The following is an 18,795-nucleotide window of genomic DNA, read 5'->3' on the forward strand; positions in this document are numbered from 1 at the left end:
GGGGGGTCAGTACACAGTGGGGGGGCCGTGCACGGTGAGGGGGTGTCTATGCATGGTGAGGGGGGGGGTCAGTACATGGTGTGAGGGGGGGTTATTACACGGTGGGGGGGGGTCCGTGCATGGTGGGGGGGGGGGGTCAGTACAGGGTGGGGGGAGCCGTGCCGAGCCGGCCCCGCCCCCAGCTGTCAGCGCGCCGCCCCTCCCCCACGTCCGGAGGGGTCCGAGGCGGCCCCGCCGCGCCCTCCCCTCTCCTTGCACCCCATTGGCCAGGGAGGCCTTTTGTTAGCGGCGGATGCCCGCCTCCATTGGCGGGCGGGGCCGTCCGTCGGCGCGTTGCGGCCCCGCCCCCTTTTCCGCCTGGCTCCGCGGACGCTGGAAACTTTGCGGGCGGCGGAGTCGGGCAGCGCCGGGCACCCACCGCGCCCCCCCCCGCGCCGCCGGGCACCCACCGGGCCCCCGCCGCGGCCCCGCACCGCGCTCCGCACCCGGCCCAGCCCCGCAGGGCGGGGGCACCGCGGCCCTCCGCGCCGCCCGGCCATGCGCGCCCGCTGAGCCGCAGCGGAGGCGGCCGCCTTGCAGTTTGCTGCCGTACACTCCCCCCCTCTCCACCACCACCACCTTTCTTCTTTCTTTTTTTTTTTTTTTAAATTTCATCTCATTTATTTATTGGGTTTTTGGTTGGTTTTTTGTTTGTTTTGTTGGAGGATCTCCCCCGCACACACCCCTCCGCCCTCCGCGGGCGGCGATGGGCGCGGCGGCGGGCGGGCGCTCGGCGGGGCGCTGAGCGGGCGCGCAGCGGGCGCGGGGCGCGCCATGGCCGCCAAGGACAACCCCTGCAGGAAGTTCCAGGCCAACATCTTCAACAAGAGCAAGTGCCAGAACTGCTTCAAGCCCCGCGAGTCCCACCTGCTCAACGACGAGGACCTCAACCAGGTGGGAGCCCTGCCCCCGCCCCCCCCCCCCCCCCCCCCCCCCCCAAAACCCCACTGTTTTCCCCCTAAAATCCGCCCTGGCGCCCCGCCCCCTGCCCGCCCCCACGCCTCCGGCCCCGGGGCGCAATGGGTCCCCCCGTGGGATGTCTGCTGGCCCCGTGGGTAGCCCGGGGTCCCCTGGGTGGTGTAGAGCCCCGTGGGCGCCCGGTGGCCCCATGGGTATCTCGAGGTCCACTGGGTAGCTGAGGTTCCCGGGGGTGCCCCCATGGATAGTCCGTATCCGTAGGGTCCCATGGATGTCCTAGGGTCCCACAGGTAGCACAAGGTGCCATGGGTGCCTGCTGGCTCCATGGTTAGCATGGGTGCCCATGGGATCTCCAGGGGGTTCCATGGCGTGCCTGCTGGTCACACAGATATCGTAGGGTCCTGTGGGTGCCTGCTGCTCCCATGGGTAGTGTGGGCTGTCAGGGGCGCTGTGGGGTCCCATGGTGCGCCTCCTGACCCCACAGGGGTCCCAGGTATCCGTGAATCCCATGGGGTGTTTAGGAGCGCCTTGGGTGCTCTCTGGTCCCATAGGGTGTCCAGGGGTCCCATGGGTGGTGTGTGATCCCATAGGGTGCCTGCTGACCCCATGGGTAGCACAGGGACCCACAGGTATCTATGAATCCCATGGGATGTTTAGGAGCCCCATGGGTGTTCTCTGGTCCCACAGCGTGCCTGCTGACCCCATAGTTGGTGTGGGGTCCCACGGCATGCCTGCTGACCCCATGGCTGGTGTGGGGTCCCATGGGGTTCTTGCTGACCCAGTGGATAGCACAGGGACCCACAGGTATCCATGAATCCCGTGGGGTGTTTAGAAGCCCCATGGGTCCTCTCTGGTCCCGTAGGTTGTCCAGGGCTCTCATATGGCGTGCCTGCTGACTCCATGGGTGGTGTGGGATCCCATGGGGTACCTGCTGACCCCCTGGATAGCACAGAGACCCACAGGTATCCATGAATCCCGTGGGGTGTTTAGGAGCCCCATGGGTGTTTTCTGGTCCCATAGCATGTCCAGGGGTCCCATGGGGTGCCTGCTGACCCCATGGGTGGTGTGGGTTCCCTTGGGGTGCCTGCTGACCCCACAGATATCACAGGGACCCACAGCTTTCCATGAGTCCCATGGGGTGTTCAGGAGCCCCATGGGTGCCCCCTGGTCCCATAGGGTGTCTAGCGATCCTATGGGGCGCGTGCTGACCCCATGGATTCCCAGATGTCCCATGGGGCACGCAGCATCCCCATGGGTGCCCACTGGTCCCTTAGGCCATGGGCCCCCCCCCCCCGGTGCCTGCTCCCCTGGGGTCCTGAGGCCATTTGGGGACCAGCACCCGCGCTGGGGGTGATCCCAGCCCCTCTTGGGGTGCACGGCAGCAGGTGGGGGGTATCCCGTGGGCTCCATCGGAAGATCCCGAAAGTCCTGGGGGAAAAACTCAGCTGTAAACAAAACGTCCCCTCCTGGAGATGCTGGACATGCCCCCCCACCCCACAGCCCCCCACTTTCCCGGGGGGACGGGAAGGCCACCCCTACCCCTTCCCACTGAGGGCCCAGGCTGGGGGGCTGCCAGGGCTGGGCCTTCCTCCTCCTCCTCCTCCTCTTCCTTCCAGGCCTGAGGCAGGCCCGGAGGCCTGCGTACCCACAGCGGGGGGGGACGTTTGGGGTGTCGGGGTGCGGGGAGCAGGGCCGCCCTCCCTCCTCCGACACCTTTCTGGGCCAGGGCTGACATCCCCGCTCCCGATCCTATTATGGCAATGAGATCAGACATATTGCTGTGCTCGCTTGGGGGGGGGGGAGTTAGGGGGGGCCGGGAGAGAGAGGGGGGGGGGCATAATGAAATCTGAGGGCTAATATGGAAAAAATGTAACTGGAAAAAATGCCGTGGTGTGTGCGGGAAGGGGCGGGCGGCGGGGAGCGTCGCGGCCGTGCCCAGACAAAGGAGCCATCCCGGAGGGGGCTCGGGAAGAGCCCCCTGTTCCCGGCCGGCCCCTTCCCGCTGCCCTGCCCGGGGTTTCGCCACCTCCTGGGTGCAAGGCTTTTTTATTTTTATTTGGGGGGGGGGGTGGAGTTCAAAACATTGCACGCTGACCCCCATAGCGCCTGCTAGCCCCCACTGCAGGGGGCCTGCTGCCCTCCCTGGGGACCCAGAGCCGTGTTTCGGGCAGCCCCTCATTCGCTTTGTTCCCTTTGGGGTGGCGGGTGGCCTTGGGGGGCTGCCACCGCGGCTGGCTACCCTGGGGACAGATCCAGGCCCCGCGCGGGGGGCTCCGGTTGGGAAAAACGGCGTGATCCTGCTCGGCTTCTCCCGTTGCAGCCGGGGTGAAGTAATCCCGCTTCCCAGATAAGATGGTGGCTCTGGTAGCGTGTGATGCACGGACGCACCCTCCCGCCCCGCCGAGGAGCCCCGCTTCCCCCCCACCCTGCCTGCCTCCCCTCCGAATTCGTCCCCCTTGGAGGAGGCTCCGCACTGTGGCGAGGAGCCTGGCTGGATGTGGGGGTGTGCTCCTCCAAAGCACACCCAGGAATAACGGTTCATTTAACAGCTCTGAGGGTTTTTTTGCCTTTTAAACTTAAATTTTTTTTTTTTTTTTAAGCTTGGTTTGGGTAAGGGGGGGATCCCGGACTGCGGCGTGGGGTCTCTGGGCGCAGCGTGTCCCACTCACCCCATGGACAGGGACCGCGTTGGTGGTTACCTAGAGTCAGGCTAGAAAAGTCCTTTTGAGTCATCTGACCTTTCTACTTGGCTTGCAGGAAAGGTGAAGGTACTTCACACTTACGCACTCGTGTCTTTTTTGGATTTTTATTATATAAAAATACCTGTGTGGGTGTTAGGAGCTGCTCCTCCTGCTTCCCGGGGTGCTCTGGGGCGCTGGAGCCGCTCGGGGCAGAGAGCGGGGTGCGTTTGCAAAGCGTCACAAATATTTAGCGGTGATAGCGGATCCCTGTTGTACTCGGGAACCGAAGTAGGAACGGGGCTGGGAGGGGGGGGAAACCAGCCCCAAACATCAGGATTAATGAGCTGGAGCTCTCTAATAATAATCAGACTTAGTGCTTCCAACTTCAAAGGGCTGCGCGGACGCTAAGTCCCTAATCCCGGGAGCGCTGCGTTCACGAGTTGTTTTTGTGCGTGGCTATGCTGCCGGCCGGGGGTCGGTGTGACTTGGGGTGGCTACGTGTAGTCCCACCACCCGTGGGAGCCTTGGCCATCCGCCCCCCGGACTGCAGATGGGAGGTGATGTGCCCTTGAACCTTCCCCTCCCCCCGCCCTAAACTGCGTTTCACCTTCTGGGGTGTCCGCATGGCATGGGAAAAACTGGGTCACTCGCCGCATCTGCTCCCCCCTTGGGAAAATCCGTTGCTGGGGGTCTGCCCGGATGACCCCGAGCCCCAGCGTGGGCGCTTGGAGCCCTGCGATCCCGTGTGGTGGCAGGATCAGGCCCATGGTCCCCACACAGTGCTGTCGATGGCTCTGTCCCGGCTGCTCCACCCACTCGTCGCCAGCTCCCCTGGCGCTGCCCCTTTCCCAGCAAGGGAGAAATTCCCTTTTTGTGGGAATTCCCTCTTTTCCTGGCCAGGCGTGCCGGCACCGCACGGTCCCCTTTAACCTCTTGCATACCTCGCGTGGAGGTCAGTCAGCTTCCCAGCGCCTGCCCTGGGCAGATGGACGGTTCCTGGGCACCCTCTTCCATCTCCAGGAGAAAGCCGGCCTGGCCAGCGGGACCCTCTTCCCAAGGAAGCCACTCAAGGCTCTGCACGGCCGTGGGGGTGTCCCCGTGGGATCCCTGCTCTCCACGCTGGCTGGCCCGGACCGAGCCGTGCCTGTGCCACTTGCCTTTCGTTCATAAGGAGATGAAGCCCCCACGACAGGAACAGGTTGGGAATTAACCTCAAAATCAGGTTTGGCCTGAATTGGAGGAAGAGCAGAGCGTAAAGCAGTTGCTTTTAATTTTCTCCATGCGTGTGCTCTCTCGGGGCATGGGGACTGGCACAGATAGAGGAATTTGAGGATGTCTTTCCAGCTACCAGTGTCTTTTTTTTTCTTTTTTTTTTTTTTTTGGGGGGGAGGGGGGGGTGAGGACCGTGGCATGAATGCCTGGAGGACCACCCAGTTAGAAAATGAAGCTTGCAAACTTTTCCCATTGCCTCTTCCTGCCCTGGCCCGTGACACCCCTGCCCTGTGGCAGCGGGGGGGTGGTTATTTCCATCTCTCCTCCTTTGGACATTATCACTTTCCTACTGTTATGGATGCCAAGCAGCCGGCAGCCCCGAGGCCGGAGAGTGTCAGCGTTGGGTCGCAGGCATGGCTTTGCTCTGGGACGTTGCATCAATGGCGCTGCGATGCCCTGGGCCGGGGTCTTGTCCTGGCTCTGTGCATTGTCCAAAGGGCAGCAGGGTGAGGGATCATGTCCCGGGCACGCTTTCGCCTCCACCCCCTGCTCCGCTGGGAAGGAAAAGCCCCCTCTTTCCTGGAAAGCAGCCCCTGCACTTGCATTCCCTGCTCCCGGCTGCTTGTATCATGCTGCAAAAATCCGCCTAATTATTAGGACTGAACAGGGGGAGATTCTCTGCAAATGTCAAACCCGCCTCCATCAGCGGCTGCAGCGGGCAGGGGTTTGGGGGGCACAGCCAAGGAGCTGGGGCGGGCAGGGTCACGGTGGCTGCATCCCACCCTTGGAGAGCAGCGTGAGAGCAGCGGGTGCTCAGGAGAGACGTGAGGTTGGGTGCCAGGGTTGGCCTTGGGTGCACTTGACCCTCCGTGTGGCCCAAGGGAAGGGACATGGCGATGCCTTTGGGTGCTGGAGAACCGTCCCCTTTGCATACTTACTTTCTGCTTTTTTTTTTTTTTTTTTTGCATGGCGCCGCACCTTATCTGCTCTGGCACCCGAGGAAGTGATAAATCCCCTCTCCGCCACTCCGGAGAGATGTTGTGGCTGTGGAAGCCCCGATGTGGGAGGTGGTTAGGTACGCCTGCGCGCTGTGGGGCACGCCGGGCTTCAGGGCTGCTTGAGGAGTGGGAGCAGGGATTGCGAAGCCCGTTCCTTCTCACTTCCGTTTTGCTGCTGCTTGACAAAATCGCCCGTGTAAACCGCAACTGGCCTCTTCCAGCTCTTGCTCCGAATCCTCAAACCGATGGCAGCTGATGGGCCTGAGCGCAGCCCTGGGGCCAGGGCCAGGGTATTTGCAGAAGGAGACGGCCTGTTTGCATGGAGGGTGAATTCAACCTTTCCCCTTCCTGTTCCTCCGGTCGGTCGGTCACTCCTGCTGCCCACGCAGCAAACTGCCCGGGCAGCTCCTTTCTTTGAGGTTTGCCGGTGGCTGGGTCAGGGCTGCCAGTGTGCCGGGAGGGCTGTGCCGTGCCTGCTGCCCGCCGGCCGCCCCCACGGCAGCGGTGCCTCGTGCTCCTCACACCCCGGGTCCGGTCTGTCTGGTCTGGTTTGGCCTCTTCCTGCACGGTGAGATGTGTTGGTGGTGAAAACCTGGTCTGGGCGATCTGCAGCTTCGGCAGCAGCCGCTTCATGCCCGCACACGTGCTGCGCAAATGTGTTTTCGCGGGAGAGTGGGAGGTGGATGGCGAGGGGGATGTCCCCACGCATCCAGGACTGTGCCCAGGTCTCGGCTGGAGAAAGCTGAGCTTGGACCGAACACGGGGGCAGTGAGTGGCCGCCTGGATGCAGAGCTGGGGGATGGAGAGCGATTTCACGCCGGGAGCGGTTGTGGACACCCACTGGCAGCACAGCAGCCTCCCGAGCTGGGGTTTGGCCCTGCTCCGCTGCCCGTCGCCAAGTGACATACAGCGGAGGGGAAATACTGTACGAGCAGGGAAGCTGAGATGTAAGCGGCTTAACCACGGAGGCTGGGCTATATCCCTGGCCCTCGGGATTGCCACCGGAGCGCGGGTTTGCACAGCAGTGTTTGCAGAGCCTCCCGCCGGCTGGGGTCGTGGGTCTGCGGCCGTCCATGTGGCATCCCGCTGGGGGCATGCAAAATGCTAAGCGATGCGTGTCCCTCAGTTCCTAGAAGCCATGCGGTGGGCAGGAAAGTCTGCTGGGGTATCGCATCCCATTCCTGCCCCAAACACCGTGTCACCTTCCCCATTCCTGCCAGGTGACAGCTGCTCCGACTCACCCATCAGCGATGTTCTCTCGGGCTCCAAGGTGTGCAAAACCGAGAGCAGAGCGGAGCTGAAACCACCCAGATTTCCTCTTTTGAGGTTGCAACTACAGCGTTTGTGGTGATTTTCCCCTTGAGCTGTGCCAGAAACTGGTCCCTCCCTCCAGGGAGCCCCCAGGGAGTTGGTGCGCCGGGGACGGTGACCTTGCTGTCTCTGCTCTGGGACCATGGTCTCCTGTGGGTCCAGCTGAGAGTAGTGACCCTGTTACTGAGTACCCTGAGATGCGTGCGGGGAGCATCGGCGCTGCTTTCAGAGAGGCCCCTTTGATGAATACTGGGACTAAGCCCATAAAGGTGGTGGGACGGGAGTTACCGTGGGTTCACCCACGGCCTGGGTCAAGCTGGGGCGGTTGTTTTCCAGCAGGGCTGCTGGAAGCCCTGGCGTGGCTTCGCCGGTGCGCAGGGCTCGCTGTGTTCAGTGTTGGAGGCTGAGGCTAAAGCTCCGCTGCCACAGTCTTTTTTCCCCCCCCCCTTCCCGCTCAGTTGCCAAGCCTGAACAAAACAATCCCTGCCTCCACCCGAGACAGGCTGATGACGTCTGCCGGCAGCCTAAACAGATTATCCCTCCCGCCACGCGCTCGGAGCCAGGAGTCTCTCCTGGTGATGGATTCGGACTTCCCTCGGAGCACGTTTGTGTGGGTGGGGACCGGCTGCGGGGGGCATCCCCAGCCCGCCTGGGTGTCCCAGCACCCCAGTGGGGATGTGGGTGCTCCTGCCACGGGACTGAGTCCAGACTCCAAGAGGAGATGTGGGTGTCAGCGAAGCTCTCCTGTTCCACCTTGTGCAGTGAGCTCCTGCGGGGCACCGCACGGCCGGCATGGTGCAGCCAAGCAGCCCGCTGGGCTGGCTGGTTTGCATGGGGAGAGGAGGAGGTGAAGGTACCACCAACAAACACTGCAGGCCTGAAAGCCTGTCCAACAGGAGTGCTGGTTGGTGTCACAGCCCACCTCCAGCCCTGTGACCTGGTGCTCCATGGGCCGTCGGGTGCCCGTGACCTGTCCTACCTGCTGGAAGCAGGTCACCGTGCCCTCTCTGCCCTGCAGCCCTGGGGATGCACAGGGGTTCCTGTATCACCCTGTGCTTTGGAAAGTGCTGAGTGCCTCTGCACATCCCAGTCTCCTGGCTGCTGGGAATCGCGTTCCCCGTGCCGGTGGAGCTGCTTGGGGTGGGGTGGTTTATCCGTGCCTGGGCAGCGTCAGCGCAGCAGCTTGACAGCTTCGTGTAAACTGAGCTGGGGCCGCTTCCTTCTCCGCTTCCTCCCACCCGCCGTGCTGCCAGCCCTGGCCCTGGGCTGGAGGCAAGCGTCCTCCCCCTTGATGCAACGTGGGGCCGTGGGCCAAGGGGACGGATGCAGTGGCCTGAGAGGCAGGTGAGGGGCTGCGGAGCACCCGCAGCACAGCTCCGGTGGCGGGCCCTGAAGCTAAGCAGGGTCAGGCGGGATCAGAGGCGGGATGGGATACCTGGGCGTTCCCAGAGGTGCGACAGGAAGTGGAGTGGTGACGTTTCTACCTGAGTCAGCCTCCGTCAGTCCCACGGGATGGGACCAGGCACTGTGGGGGTCCAACCCGGCCGCACCCCGTGCACGGTGGTGCCCCTGGAAGGCACTGTGGCTATATCACCCCAAAAAGGGTGGTGAGGTGCCTGCAGATCTCCCCCGGGGTGGCTCCGCACCTCCCCGCCGAGGTCGTGGTGGGTGGTTGGCTTCGTCACCGTGAGCCGTGCCGGAGGAACCGGCTCTTCTCTTCCTGCCTGCCCTGGGAGCGTCATCTCACCCCACCCCAGACGTGGATGCATCGCAGTGCCAGCAGCTGCCCTCCACTCTGCTCTCCATGTCGTTTTGCGGCTCACCCTTCGGCCAGGTACCGTCTGGATAAAAGCAAAGCCGCCCAGCGCCCAAGCGTCCTGTGTGGCTGCTACTTGTGGGAAAACTGCCCAGAGCTGCCCTTCGGACATTGCCGGAGTGTGTGGGAGGTGGATGGGGCTCTGCATGGTCAAAGGCATCCTGGGAACCCCGGGGTTGTGCTAACGCGGTCCCTTACAGGTTAGAGGTTGGACAGATCTGCTTGGATGGGGGAAGCTTTTGCTCCGAGCTCTTGCTCAGTGCTGGGTGTTGCGTTTTCCTCCTCTTGCTGAGCTCTCCGGAGGAAGCTGAGCTGGTGCAAAGCAACGTGTGGCTCCAGCTCCATCCCGGTGCGGTAACGCTCCTTTGGACCTGCCTCCCGCAGCGGCATCGAGCGGGTTTATTTTAAACCTTGCTTCAGCCGGGCCATCCCAATGCAGGTGTGATGGGTTTATTTCAGACACTTGGCGCGCCAATTCATATCTGTTTTATTTAGGCTTGTACCTCTCCGGGCTTTTGCTTGGTTTTAGCTGTAGCTTGTTTTGGTTTGGCTTTAAAAAGCGCTGCCGAGCATTCATCTGTTGGCGGGCGGAACCAGGCTGCCCACGCCGCCTGGCTCTAACTCATACCTTTCAGCTATTTTGGTTTCAATATCTGAAATTGGACGCTTCTGCCGAAGTAAGTGTAGCCCACTGGTGCTTTTTTATGACGCTGGTAGAGAAATGACGGTGCTCTATGTTAAGGGCATGTATTTCAGGTGCTCGGTGCTTTATATACGGTCAGTTGAGCCAAAATTGGTGTGGCTGAGGGCAAAATAACGTCTGCTGAGGGGTGTGAGCCAGGCTGAGGTAGGGCAGGGCTTGACGCCTGTAATACTGGGTTAAGGCTGCTCACTGCTGACCCTGGTGATGGCGTCGTCCCCTGTTTGGGTTTTCGCGGTCACTTCGTCCCCGGTGTGGCACTCGGACTTGCCCACTGCCGGTGTTAGCTGTGGATGCTGCTGGGGTGCTGGGGGTGGCGTGGGACGGTCCTGCCAGGAAGGCTGTGGTGCTGTGGCTTGTGTCAAGGAGAGATTCTGCTCGTGGGGCTTCGCTGGGTTGAGTGCTTGGCCATGCCCAGGGGCTGTGCTGGGCCACGGAGGGGAAATTCAGGGGACGGAGTAGGGCTGAGCCCCGCAAATGGCTCGGCCGCTGATGGCTCCTTGGGGCGCCGCCTTGGCATGGTGGTGCCAAGCGTTGGGGACGCTGCGTCCTGCCTCCACTGTCATCCTCTTCCTCATTCCCAGGTGGTGAAGGCCACTCACAATATCTTCTGAAGCACCGGGGTTGCCTCTCGTGGGAGTCTGGGGACACCACCCCCCCTTCCCTACCGCAGTGACCCACTGAAGGCACTTCCTGGGTCATCTTTAGTTATTTATTTACAATTTTGCTTTTAAAACAGAAGAGAAATTCGGGAAAGGCTGTTGCGAGCGGCCCTGCCCAGGGCACACGGGTGGCCATGGCCCCATCCTGGTGCGATGGGAGCCCCCGCTCCAAAGTCCACCCCTGGCGTGGGCACGGATGCGTCACGGGTGCCTTTGGGTGGGGGTGCGGGGCGGGCTGCGGCGGGGCGCGCCGGGGGTGTGGCGGAGCGCGGCTCACCCCGTGGCGTGGGCGGCACGGGGCCGGACGCAGAGCGGGTGCTACCACGGCTGGGGGGTGTCATGGGGGCCACGGGTGAGCAGGGCGCCAGCATCCAGGTGAGTGGGCTGGGGGGGAGCCAGGGGCACCTGGCTGAACCCCGGGGGGGGCTGCGGTGCCGGCGGGGTGCCCATCCGTGCCAGCGATGGCCCCCCCGGTATGGGTGAGGCTGGTGCTGGTTGTGGGAACAGGCGGGTGCAGGGGTGCCGCAGGCCCCCGGGAGGGAGGGAGGGAAGCAACTCCCCAAAATTGGATCCCACTCCCAGCATTCTGTTTTCATTGTTTTTAATCCCTTTTAAAGAGAGGGGGAAGGAAGGAAGGAAGGAAGGAAGGTCTTCTCAAATCATGTTTTCCCAGCTGCTGGGAGAGCAACACCTAGAGCTGATATGTCACGTTGTGGGGGGGGCAGGATAAGATATTTTGTTATTTCTTTTCACTTTATAAACAGTAAAAGGGCTCCTCCGGCTTGTTTCCAGTTTGCTTACTCAGTGCTTCATGCATTTGACAGTTTTTGGTGCATAGGCAGTTTCTTCTATTGTTTGCAGGGATTTTTCCAGAGGGGAAACTTTTTTTTAACATTACAAAACCACAGAAACTGGCAGGAGGAATCCAGGGGAGGTAGTGAATTGGAAACAGTTTTAAGCTTTAAGGGGAAAAAAAAAAAAAAAAAAAAAAAAAAGGAAAAGAATGAAAGCAACAAGATTAACTAAAAAATTTCGAGAGGAGCTGGGAGTATCTGTCCTTGTCACTGTGCGGCCGGGCTGTGCCGGGACTGGATGTTCATGGATGTTTCATGGTGGAAGGCAGCGTTCCCGGACTCAGGGGCTCCTGAAGCTGGATCTGCCCTGGGTTTCCTCCCTCCTGGCCCATCCTGATACCTCCGCGGAGCCGCCTCGCCGGTGTGGCAATGCCTCGCCACTCTTGCACCAGGATTTAGCCCCAGCCCTTGCCAGGAATGGGGTTGGCTAATAGTTTGCAGCTTGACAAGCAGCAGGAGCGGTGCCAGTAGGACCTTGCAGGGGACGACATGCCTGGTCCCCATCCCACCACTCGCCGCGGCGTGGGTCTGCTTCGTCCTGGCCACTTCTGCACCCAAACCAGTGGAAAGAGCCTGGATATTTTTTTTTTTTTCCCACTGATAAATGGCAGTGCTGTAAGACATTTCTTTCCGGGTATTCTTTCCCTTTCTCATCTCGGCCGGCCGAATGAGCTGTTTTCCCTCCACCTGGCTCTGACCTTCCTGCGTGCTCGGCCATGGAGGAGTGGGGCTGGCAGGGGCCGGCCCTGCGGGGAAACGGGTGCTGGATGTGCGCGGCACGGGAAGCGGCTGCGAGCTGGAGAACTGCCAGCGCCGGGTAGTTTTTCCTCTCTTAATTAACAAAAGGAAAACATCGAGCTCTCCTTTGGAGTATGTTTTTGCTTTGGAGTAGAGGCACGCTGCCGATGGCGAGGGGAAGAGCTTTTGGGGGAGGACGGGCTCTGCAGCTTGGCAGTACCCGGGAGCTGGGTGCTCTGGGCACGATGCCATGCAGAAGCAGCTGAGTTAGGTGTTTGTGGCTGGGGTTTTACCTCCTCCCGAGTCCTCATCTCGGTCCCGTTTGCACACAGTCTATGTAACGCCACGGGTTGCCATCAAGCACAGTGTTCCCCGCACCTGGCAGGGCTGAGTTTCCCTGGGTGCAGGAGCCTGAACTCCGGCAGCTGCCTTCATACTGGGGTCTGGTGGAGTTTCCTGTGGTCCCCGACCATCGATCCCCCGGGGTGCTGATGCATGGTGAGCTGGTTTCCTCTGTGCCTGATGTGTTTCTCTGCTGTTTCTTTGCAGGCCAAACCCATTTATGGTGGCTGGCTGCTGCTGGCCCCGGAAGGAACGGACTTTGACAATCCTGTCCATCGCTCCCGGGTAAGCAAAGCCGAGATGCCGTCTCCCTGTGCCGTGGGTGGGGGTGGCAGGAGGAGCGGCGAGGGTCCGTCCCTGCCTGCGGGGGTGGCTGTGGCCCCAGGAGTGCCACAGGCACCCCCATGCTCGTGTGCAAACCAGGAAGCCAGGAGATGTTTCCTGAAGCAGGACTCAAATGCCTTCTCTGGGATGTGGGCAGCAGGCTGAGGTGCTGCAGGTCAGGCTCAGTCCATGCAGTTTTATTGCCTGATGCTGTTGCTTTTTGATGCCTCGATGTTGCTCTGGTTGGGATCCGGTTGGCCTGACACGTGCCACGCTGACGGGAAGGCTCTCAGGCCAGCAGGGTGTGGGCTGTGTGGCTCTGAACCATACTGGGACCATCAGCAAGGCTCCCAGCTTCCCTTTGGTGCTTGGAAACAACTACTTTATTTTCTACGGCTCACCATGGGCATGCCCGGAGCCCTGGGGGGAGGCTGCATCCCATCCCCTAATGCGGGTAACCCTGTGTCAGGCAGGTCCTGAGGTAAGGAAGGGGCTGAGAGGTGATTCCCGTTGGCCACAACCCTGCAGATCTCTGAAGCCGAGTGCGTTGGCAGCAGAGACCCACAGACAGAGCGGGGCACGCTCAGCTCCTGCCCAAAGGGGTTTGCTCGTACCTTGCAGAAACAGCAGCATCATGTGGGGTCAGAGCATCACCCGCTTTCCTGCCCTGGGGGGTGTGATGCCTAGAAGGACACGGCCAGGCTGACGTCCTTTCACCGCTGGCTTGTGATGAGGACTCCCAGCCTGTCCCCAAGCTGTTCGTCCAGGGAACTTGTTGCTGAGGCCGCCAGGACAGGGCTGTATTGTGCATGGGAGGGATGGCAATGGTCCGTGAACCCTCTGTCAGGCAGCCAAAATGCTCTCAGAGCTGCTAGTAATGAAAAAATCTCTCCTGAGCAAACAAGAATTGGGTTCTGAGTTCAGCCTGGGGTATATGGGTCATTATTTGGAGTCACAGCTCTAGTTGCAGGCTTGCTGGCCTGACATCGTGGGGACATGGGACTCGGGTCCCTCCTGGAGCGATGGCCGCCTGCTAAGCTGGGGCACGTGGGGGTCTGTGGGGTCCTCAGTAGTTTTGCTTGTCACCGAGCACCTTGGACTTTGCCCGAAGGGCTGAGAAAAGGGAGATAAGAATTGCTGTACTGGGGCTATGAATCTAGGACCTTTTTTATTTCAGCCTGCTCAACCAGTTTTTGCTCTTGGCTGAAAACAACCTGGCACACACGAAAAAAAAATGCAGTTTTCCAGCCAGATCAGTTCTCCAATCTGGTTTGCTGTGCGGCTGCAGAAGCAGCGGTGCCAGCACGGTGCTGGGGGAGGCAGGACCGCCTAGGCAGTGCCACCCCCGGAGACGCAGCCACCATCCAAATCCAGCTGATGCACTGCTGGGGGACATCTGGTGTGACACCCTGTCACCCTGCAGCACCGGGTGCTGGAATAGACCATGCGGATGAAGCTGAGGGCTGGGAGCACTTCGTTGGGGGATCTTTCTGGTGTCCTGCTGGACTTGGGTCCGTTGGAGAGCAGGAGGAGGAGGAGGAAAGTCATGTTTCCTGCCTATAGCTAGAGTCTTTTTTTTTCTATGGTTATTTTTGTCCCCTTTATGGCTAAACAAGGCCAGCTTGGGGTCTGTCTGAATGCAGAGAGGAGCAGGACGGGGAAAGGACCCCAAAACAGCCACTTCTTGGGTGCTCCCGGAGCCAGGCAGTAGATGAGCATTGAGCAATGTGGGCTGGTTTGAGCGGAGCCCGGCAGAGCCCTGCCAGATGGCCTGGCAGGACCTTGCTTTGCAAAGCCCCCGGCACCCTCAGCGGCTGAGTTTGGGGCCTGAGGGGCTGAGCAGAAGGACTTCTGCAACATTCATCACCCTTTAGGAACGGTCCCCGCAGTGTTGGGGGGTTTCCCCTGCTTTTTTGGCAGCTGTGGTCCAGTGCTCAGTGAGACCTGGGCATGTGCCCTGTTGTCGTGAGTCCCCTGGCCAGAAAGATTTCGGTGCCTTTTCTCTGCCCCAGCTCTGTGGGGTGCAGTTCCAGTGTCCCCAGTGGGGCCTGCTGTGACCCACCTTGCTGTCTTCTCTTGCAGAAATGGCAGCGTCGGTTCTTCATCCTCTACGAGCACGGGCTGCTGCGCTACGCCCTCGACGAGATGGTAAGTGCTGCTGGGTGGAGGTGCGCGGCCATGTTCAACCTGTGGGGATCAGCCAGGGCCACTTCAGCTGCCCTCGGAGGAGCCTCTGGCGATGCTCCTGGTACGGCGTGGGGAGGTTTCTGCTGAACTGGTGAAGAGTTTTGCTCTCTGTGTTTGACTTACTGCCAGGCTGGGTTTGCGTGGGAGCTTGGTGGACGCTCAGTGGATGACGATGGGTGTTTAGGTCCCACCTGCCTTGGGGTTGCTCAGCTGCCGACAGATCCCATGCTGGTGGGGTCCCCAGGGCTCCCTCACTCCTCTCTGCCCTGCCCTGTGCCAGCGGGGGTTTGGTGGCGGTGGATCGCCTCGGCAGTGCCGGGGAAGGAGGCCCTGCCTGGCGATGCCATGGAAAGTAGGTCAGCTGGAACGCCTTTCCGCGGCTCGCCCGCCCCGCAGCCGCGACACAGCGCCGGCGCTGCTCCCCTCGGAGAAACAGAGCGGGGAGACGAAGGGAAACCCTCCTCTGCGAGCTGCGAAGTGAGGGTGTTGATCCCAGCAGCGTCAGCCCTACCGTGACCGCCTGGGGCTGACGATTTATCCTCCCGGCTACGGCAAACCCGGGGCGGGGGGGGTGTGCCCAAGGTTGAGCGTGCCAGCACGGCATGGCACGGCACAAGATGGTGGGCTTCTGTGTGCTGGGATCTGCCTGGGCGGGAGGCTCACAAAACCGGGCATACTGGGATGTGGAAGAGCGTGTGTGCACATATGTGGGGCCGGGACATGTGGGGACCTGCGTCTGTGGCGGGGAGGCCCCTTGCCAGGGCACGGCGGGATGGGGAGGCACGGCAGCACAGCGAGCGTTACTCGAGTTTCATGCCTTGCTTGTTTGTATTTTATTTTTTTTCTTGGCGTTGATCCAAGTGCCCTAAATAATTTAAATGTCTCGGGTAGGAGCGGTGGAGGCTTTCAGTACACTTCTAGCGTCTCAGCGACCTGGCTCCTCACTGGGCTGGTGTTTCATGTCCTACAGCGGCAGGAGAGCAGCGTGCAACTGGCTGGGATGGGGCGATGCCATGATGCGGGGAGAGGTGTAAGGATGTTGGGGAAACCAATTCTTAATGGTTTTCTTACTGTTTTGCATCCCGGGGAGGTTGACACGAGCCCCAGGTGTTGCTGCATCTGGGCAGGAGCCGATGGGCAGTGCCCCAGCCCTCTGGACCTCGTGACACTGCAGGGGACCATTGCTGGAGAGCATGCAGACGATGGAGGAGCATCCTGCTGATCTCCAGGCACCCCTTGGGCTTTTTTCCCCTTGAGAAGGGGGAAAAAGTGGGGAAAAACCTGAACAAAGGGAGTGTGCAGATGGGCAGTGTGGGTTGGCGTCCTGGGCAGCACGATGTACCAGTGTGCTGGCACCTCCCTGTGCTGGACCCCCTCCTTGGCCCTGCCGGATCCCTGCACCCCTCCAGCCCTGCGAGCCCTGTGGGACAGCTCTGACCCAGCAGAGCACCACTGGGATGTGGGGCACTGGGGCTCACTGCCCCCATGACCATCTGTGGTATGATGGGTCCCACTGGAGGAGGGCAGGAGGGCTCGGTCTGGCTTCACTATGGCCATAGGTGGAGGAGATGGTTGCGACTCCCATCTCCTCATTGGGGTCTGACACATGGTGTAAAAATACCCTCCTGACCTTTCTGCAGAGCACATCACTGCGTGGGATCCACGCTGCTGTTAGCGCTGCCTCTGTTAAAGGTGTCACCTGGCCATTGGTGGGCACAGCCTCCCCTGGCCCCTTCCAGCCTGCGGCGCTGGAGTGTTGGGGCAGGAGGAAAAGCCCCTGAGCAGGAGGAGATGGGGGGTTTTGTTGCTGCTCAGCCCACGCAGGAGCAGGGCCAGGGGGCTGAGGAAGGACAGACAGGGACCATCTTCTTCCACGTGTGGGAGTGTGTCCTGTGGCGTGTCCTCCGCTTGACCTCGGGGGAAGTTTTTTTTCTGCCAAGGTTTTTTTTTCTTGGAAGTTTTTTTTCCACCAGTCCCTGACCCCTCTACGTCGGGCGCCGGCACGGATCTGCTGGTGGGATGGGCCCCCCGCCTCCAGCAGCCCACTGGGCCACAGTGGGTTTGGGACCCACTGCCACTATCCCACAGCATCGGGCTGTGATGGCTGCTTGTTGGGCGTCACTGGAGGGGACTGGTGGCACTCAGGTCAGGCTGTCAGCGGCCACGTCCCCGTGGGGGATGTGAGGACCCAGGCCCATGCCCGCCACACCGCGGGCACTGCTGGCTGGGGTTGCTGGGGGACACTGTTGTCTCCCCCGTGGTGTTCGCCTGTTCCCTGCCTGTGTCTCTCCGTCCCTCCGGCTGTGCCAGCTCCTTGCCATGTCGCTGCCGCCTCCATGGGCCAGGGAGGAGTAATGGGGGCCTCCCCCGGGACGTGACTCTCCCACGCACAGTGGGGACACCGTTTTTTTTTTTGGTTGTTTTTTTTTTTTTTTTTGCATGGGGCATCCACTTTGCAGCCCATGGAGGGATGATCTACCCCCAGTGTGCCCCAGTTACCCCCTCTGGGAGCCTGGTGGGGGTCCTGTGGGGGCCTCGGCGTGGGGGTGGCCTCCGCAGCGTGCCGGGAGCTGGGCGGCAGCTGGCCAGAGACCTCCCAGGCTGCTGCAAATGGGGATTGAATAGCTCTGCCTTGAACCTGTTAGACATTAATTTTGTGGGTTTGGCAATTTCTGCTCTTATTAAAAGTGGGAGGGGAGGGAGGGGTGGGCTCGGGAGGGGAGCCCTGGGCTGGCGGTGGCGGCAGAGATGCTCCCGTGCCCGGCCAGGGAGACTCCACTCCTCATTCCCCGCGGGCTGGAGGGCAGCGGGGTGTGGAGGGGTGGCTTGAAGCCCAGCCACGAGCTGGGGGGACCTCAGGGGATCCCCAAAGATGTTGGTGCCGTGCAGGGCCCATGGAACGGGGCAGCCTCACATGCAAGAGCCTTTTGCCATGGGATGGGTCAAGTTTGGTGTTGGATCGGAGCATTTTGGGCACAGAAGGCCCTTAGCAGAAGGTGGGACAAGCAGGGACCAGCCATCCTGCTGGCATCAGACCTCTCCCAAGACCTGCCCACGGGTGTCCCCGAGCTGGTCCCAAGTCTCTACTCCTGCTTGACCACTTTCTTTCTGTATGTCCATCCTTCTATCTCTCCGTCCTTTCTCTGCCATATTTTCACTCTGAAAACCCAAACCAGTTCTGCATCGTGTCTGCGAGGGGGAGGACGTGGTCAGGCTATGGACCTGCATCCCCTCAGACCCAGGCTGAGCCGCCAGGCTCACTCCCTGGGATCTCCCTCTTTCACACTGGGTGCCGTTCCTGCCAGCAGTCCCAGCCTTGTACCGGCACCCAGAGCCTGCCCGGCCTCTGGGAATGCCAAGGGGATTGCATCCCCTTCCCCTCTGCAGTGAGCGTGCCAGCGGCTGTTCCCAGCTCTGCCGAGCCCTGGCTAAGTCGAGCCTGCTCAGACGTGCAGAAATTCCTCCCTCCCAGCCGCGGGTGGATGCGGAGGTTGTGTGATCGCTTGGAGTTGCCTTCCCATGCTTGAGCCACTGTGATTATCCCTCAGCGCTGGCTTGCTTCTGCTGTTTGATACACCCCTGTGCTGGGCCGGATGGTATACAGGGGCTGGTGTTTCTCATCAGCAGCTGGAGGATGGTGAAAACACTCTTACTTTGGGTTGAGGGAAGGCAGGAAAAAGAGTGACAGGGAGCTGGGGACAAGCTGCTGCATTGTGAGTCTCCAAAGACGTTTGCCCCCATTTACTCCCCAGTCCTTTGGCACTTCATTGGTTTTCCCAAGAGATATGTTCCTGATTCCCCATTGCCTGGAGTGCGAGGCTAATGTCTGCCAAAAATAAGCTAAGGCAAACATGTCCAGAGACTTGTTTTGGTGGTGGAAGAGCCACCCGAGGAGCTTAGACCTTTGGTACTTCAGGATGTTTGACAGTAGAGAGGATAAAGTCCTCAGCCTGTGGGGAAACAGCCCTGCCCGGGCTGGGAGGGATCGCGCTCAGTCACTCGAGGGGACGAGG

At 61.0% G+C, this 18,795-nt stretch overlaps 1 protein-coding gene across 2 annotated transcripts in view; it reads left to right on the plus strand.

Moving 5' to 3' along the window:
* Positions 1-466: 466 nt before the first annotated feature.
* The window catches only part of MPRIP (myosin phosphatase Rho interacting protein), an 85,551-nt gene continuing 67,222 nt past the window's right edge, over positions 467-18,795 (plus strand). Inside the window, exons 1-3 of one of the 2 annotated variants that reach the window (XM_054210718.1) lie at positions 467-933; positions 12,479-12,556; positions 14,678-14,743. In XM_054210718.1, the coding sequence (XP_054066693.1) occupies positions 814-933; positions 12,479-12,556; positions 14,678-14,743 (264 nt within the window). In that variant the 5' untranslated portion in view covers positions 467-813. The remainder of the gene's footprint in view (positions 934-12,478; positions 12,557-14,677; positions 14,744-18,795) is intronic. The other variant, XM_054210717.1, reaches the window with a different exon arrangement.

This window comes from Rissa tridactyla, chromosome 8 (genome assembly GCF_028500815.1).
Source record: "Rissa tridactyla isolate bRisTri1 chromosome 8, bRisTri1.patW.cur.20221130, whole genome shotgun sequence".
Classification (NCBI taxonomy): domain Eukaryota; kingdom Metazoa; phylum Chordata; class Aves; order Charadriiformes; family Laridae; genus Rissa; species Rissa tridactyla.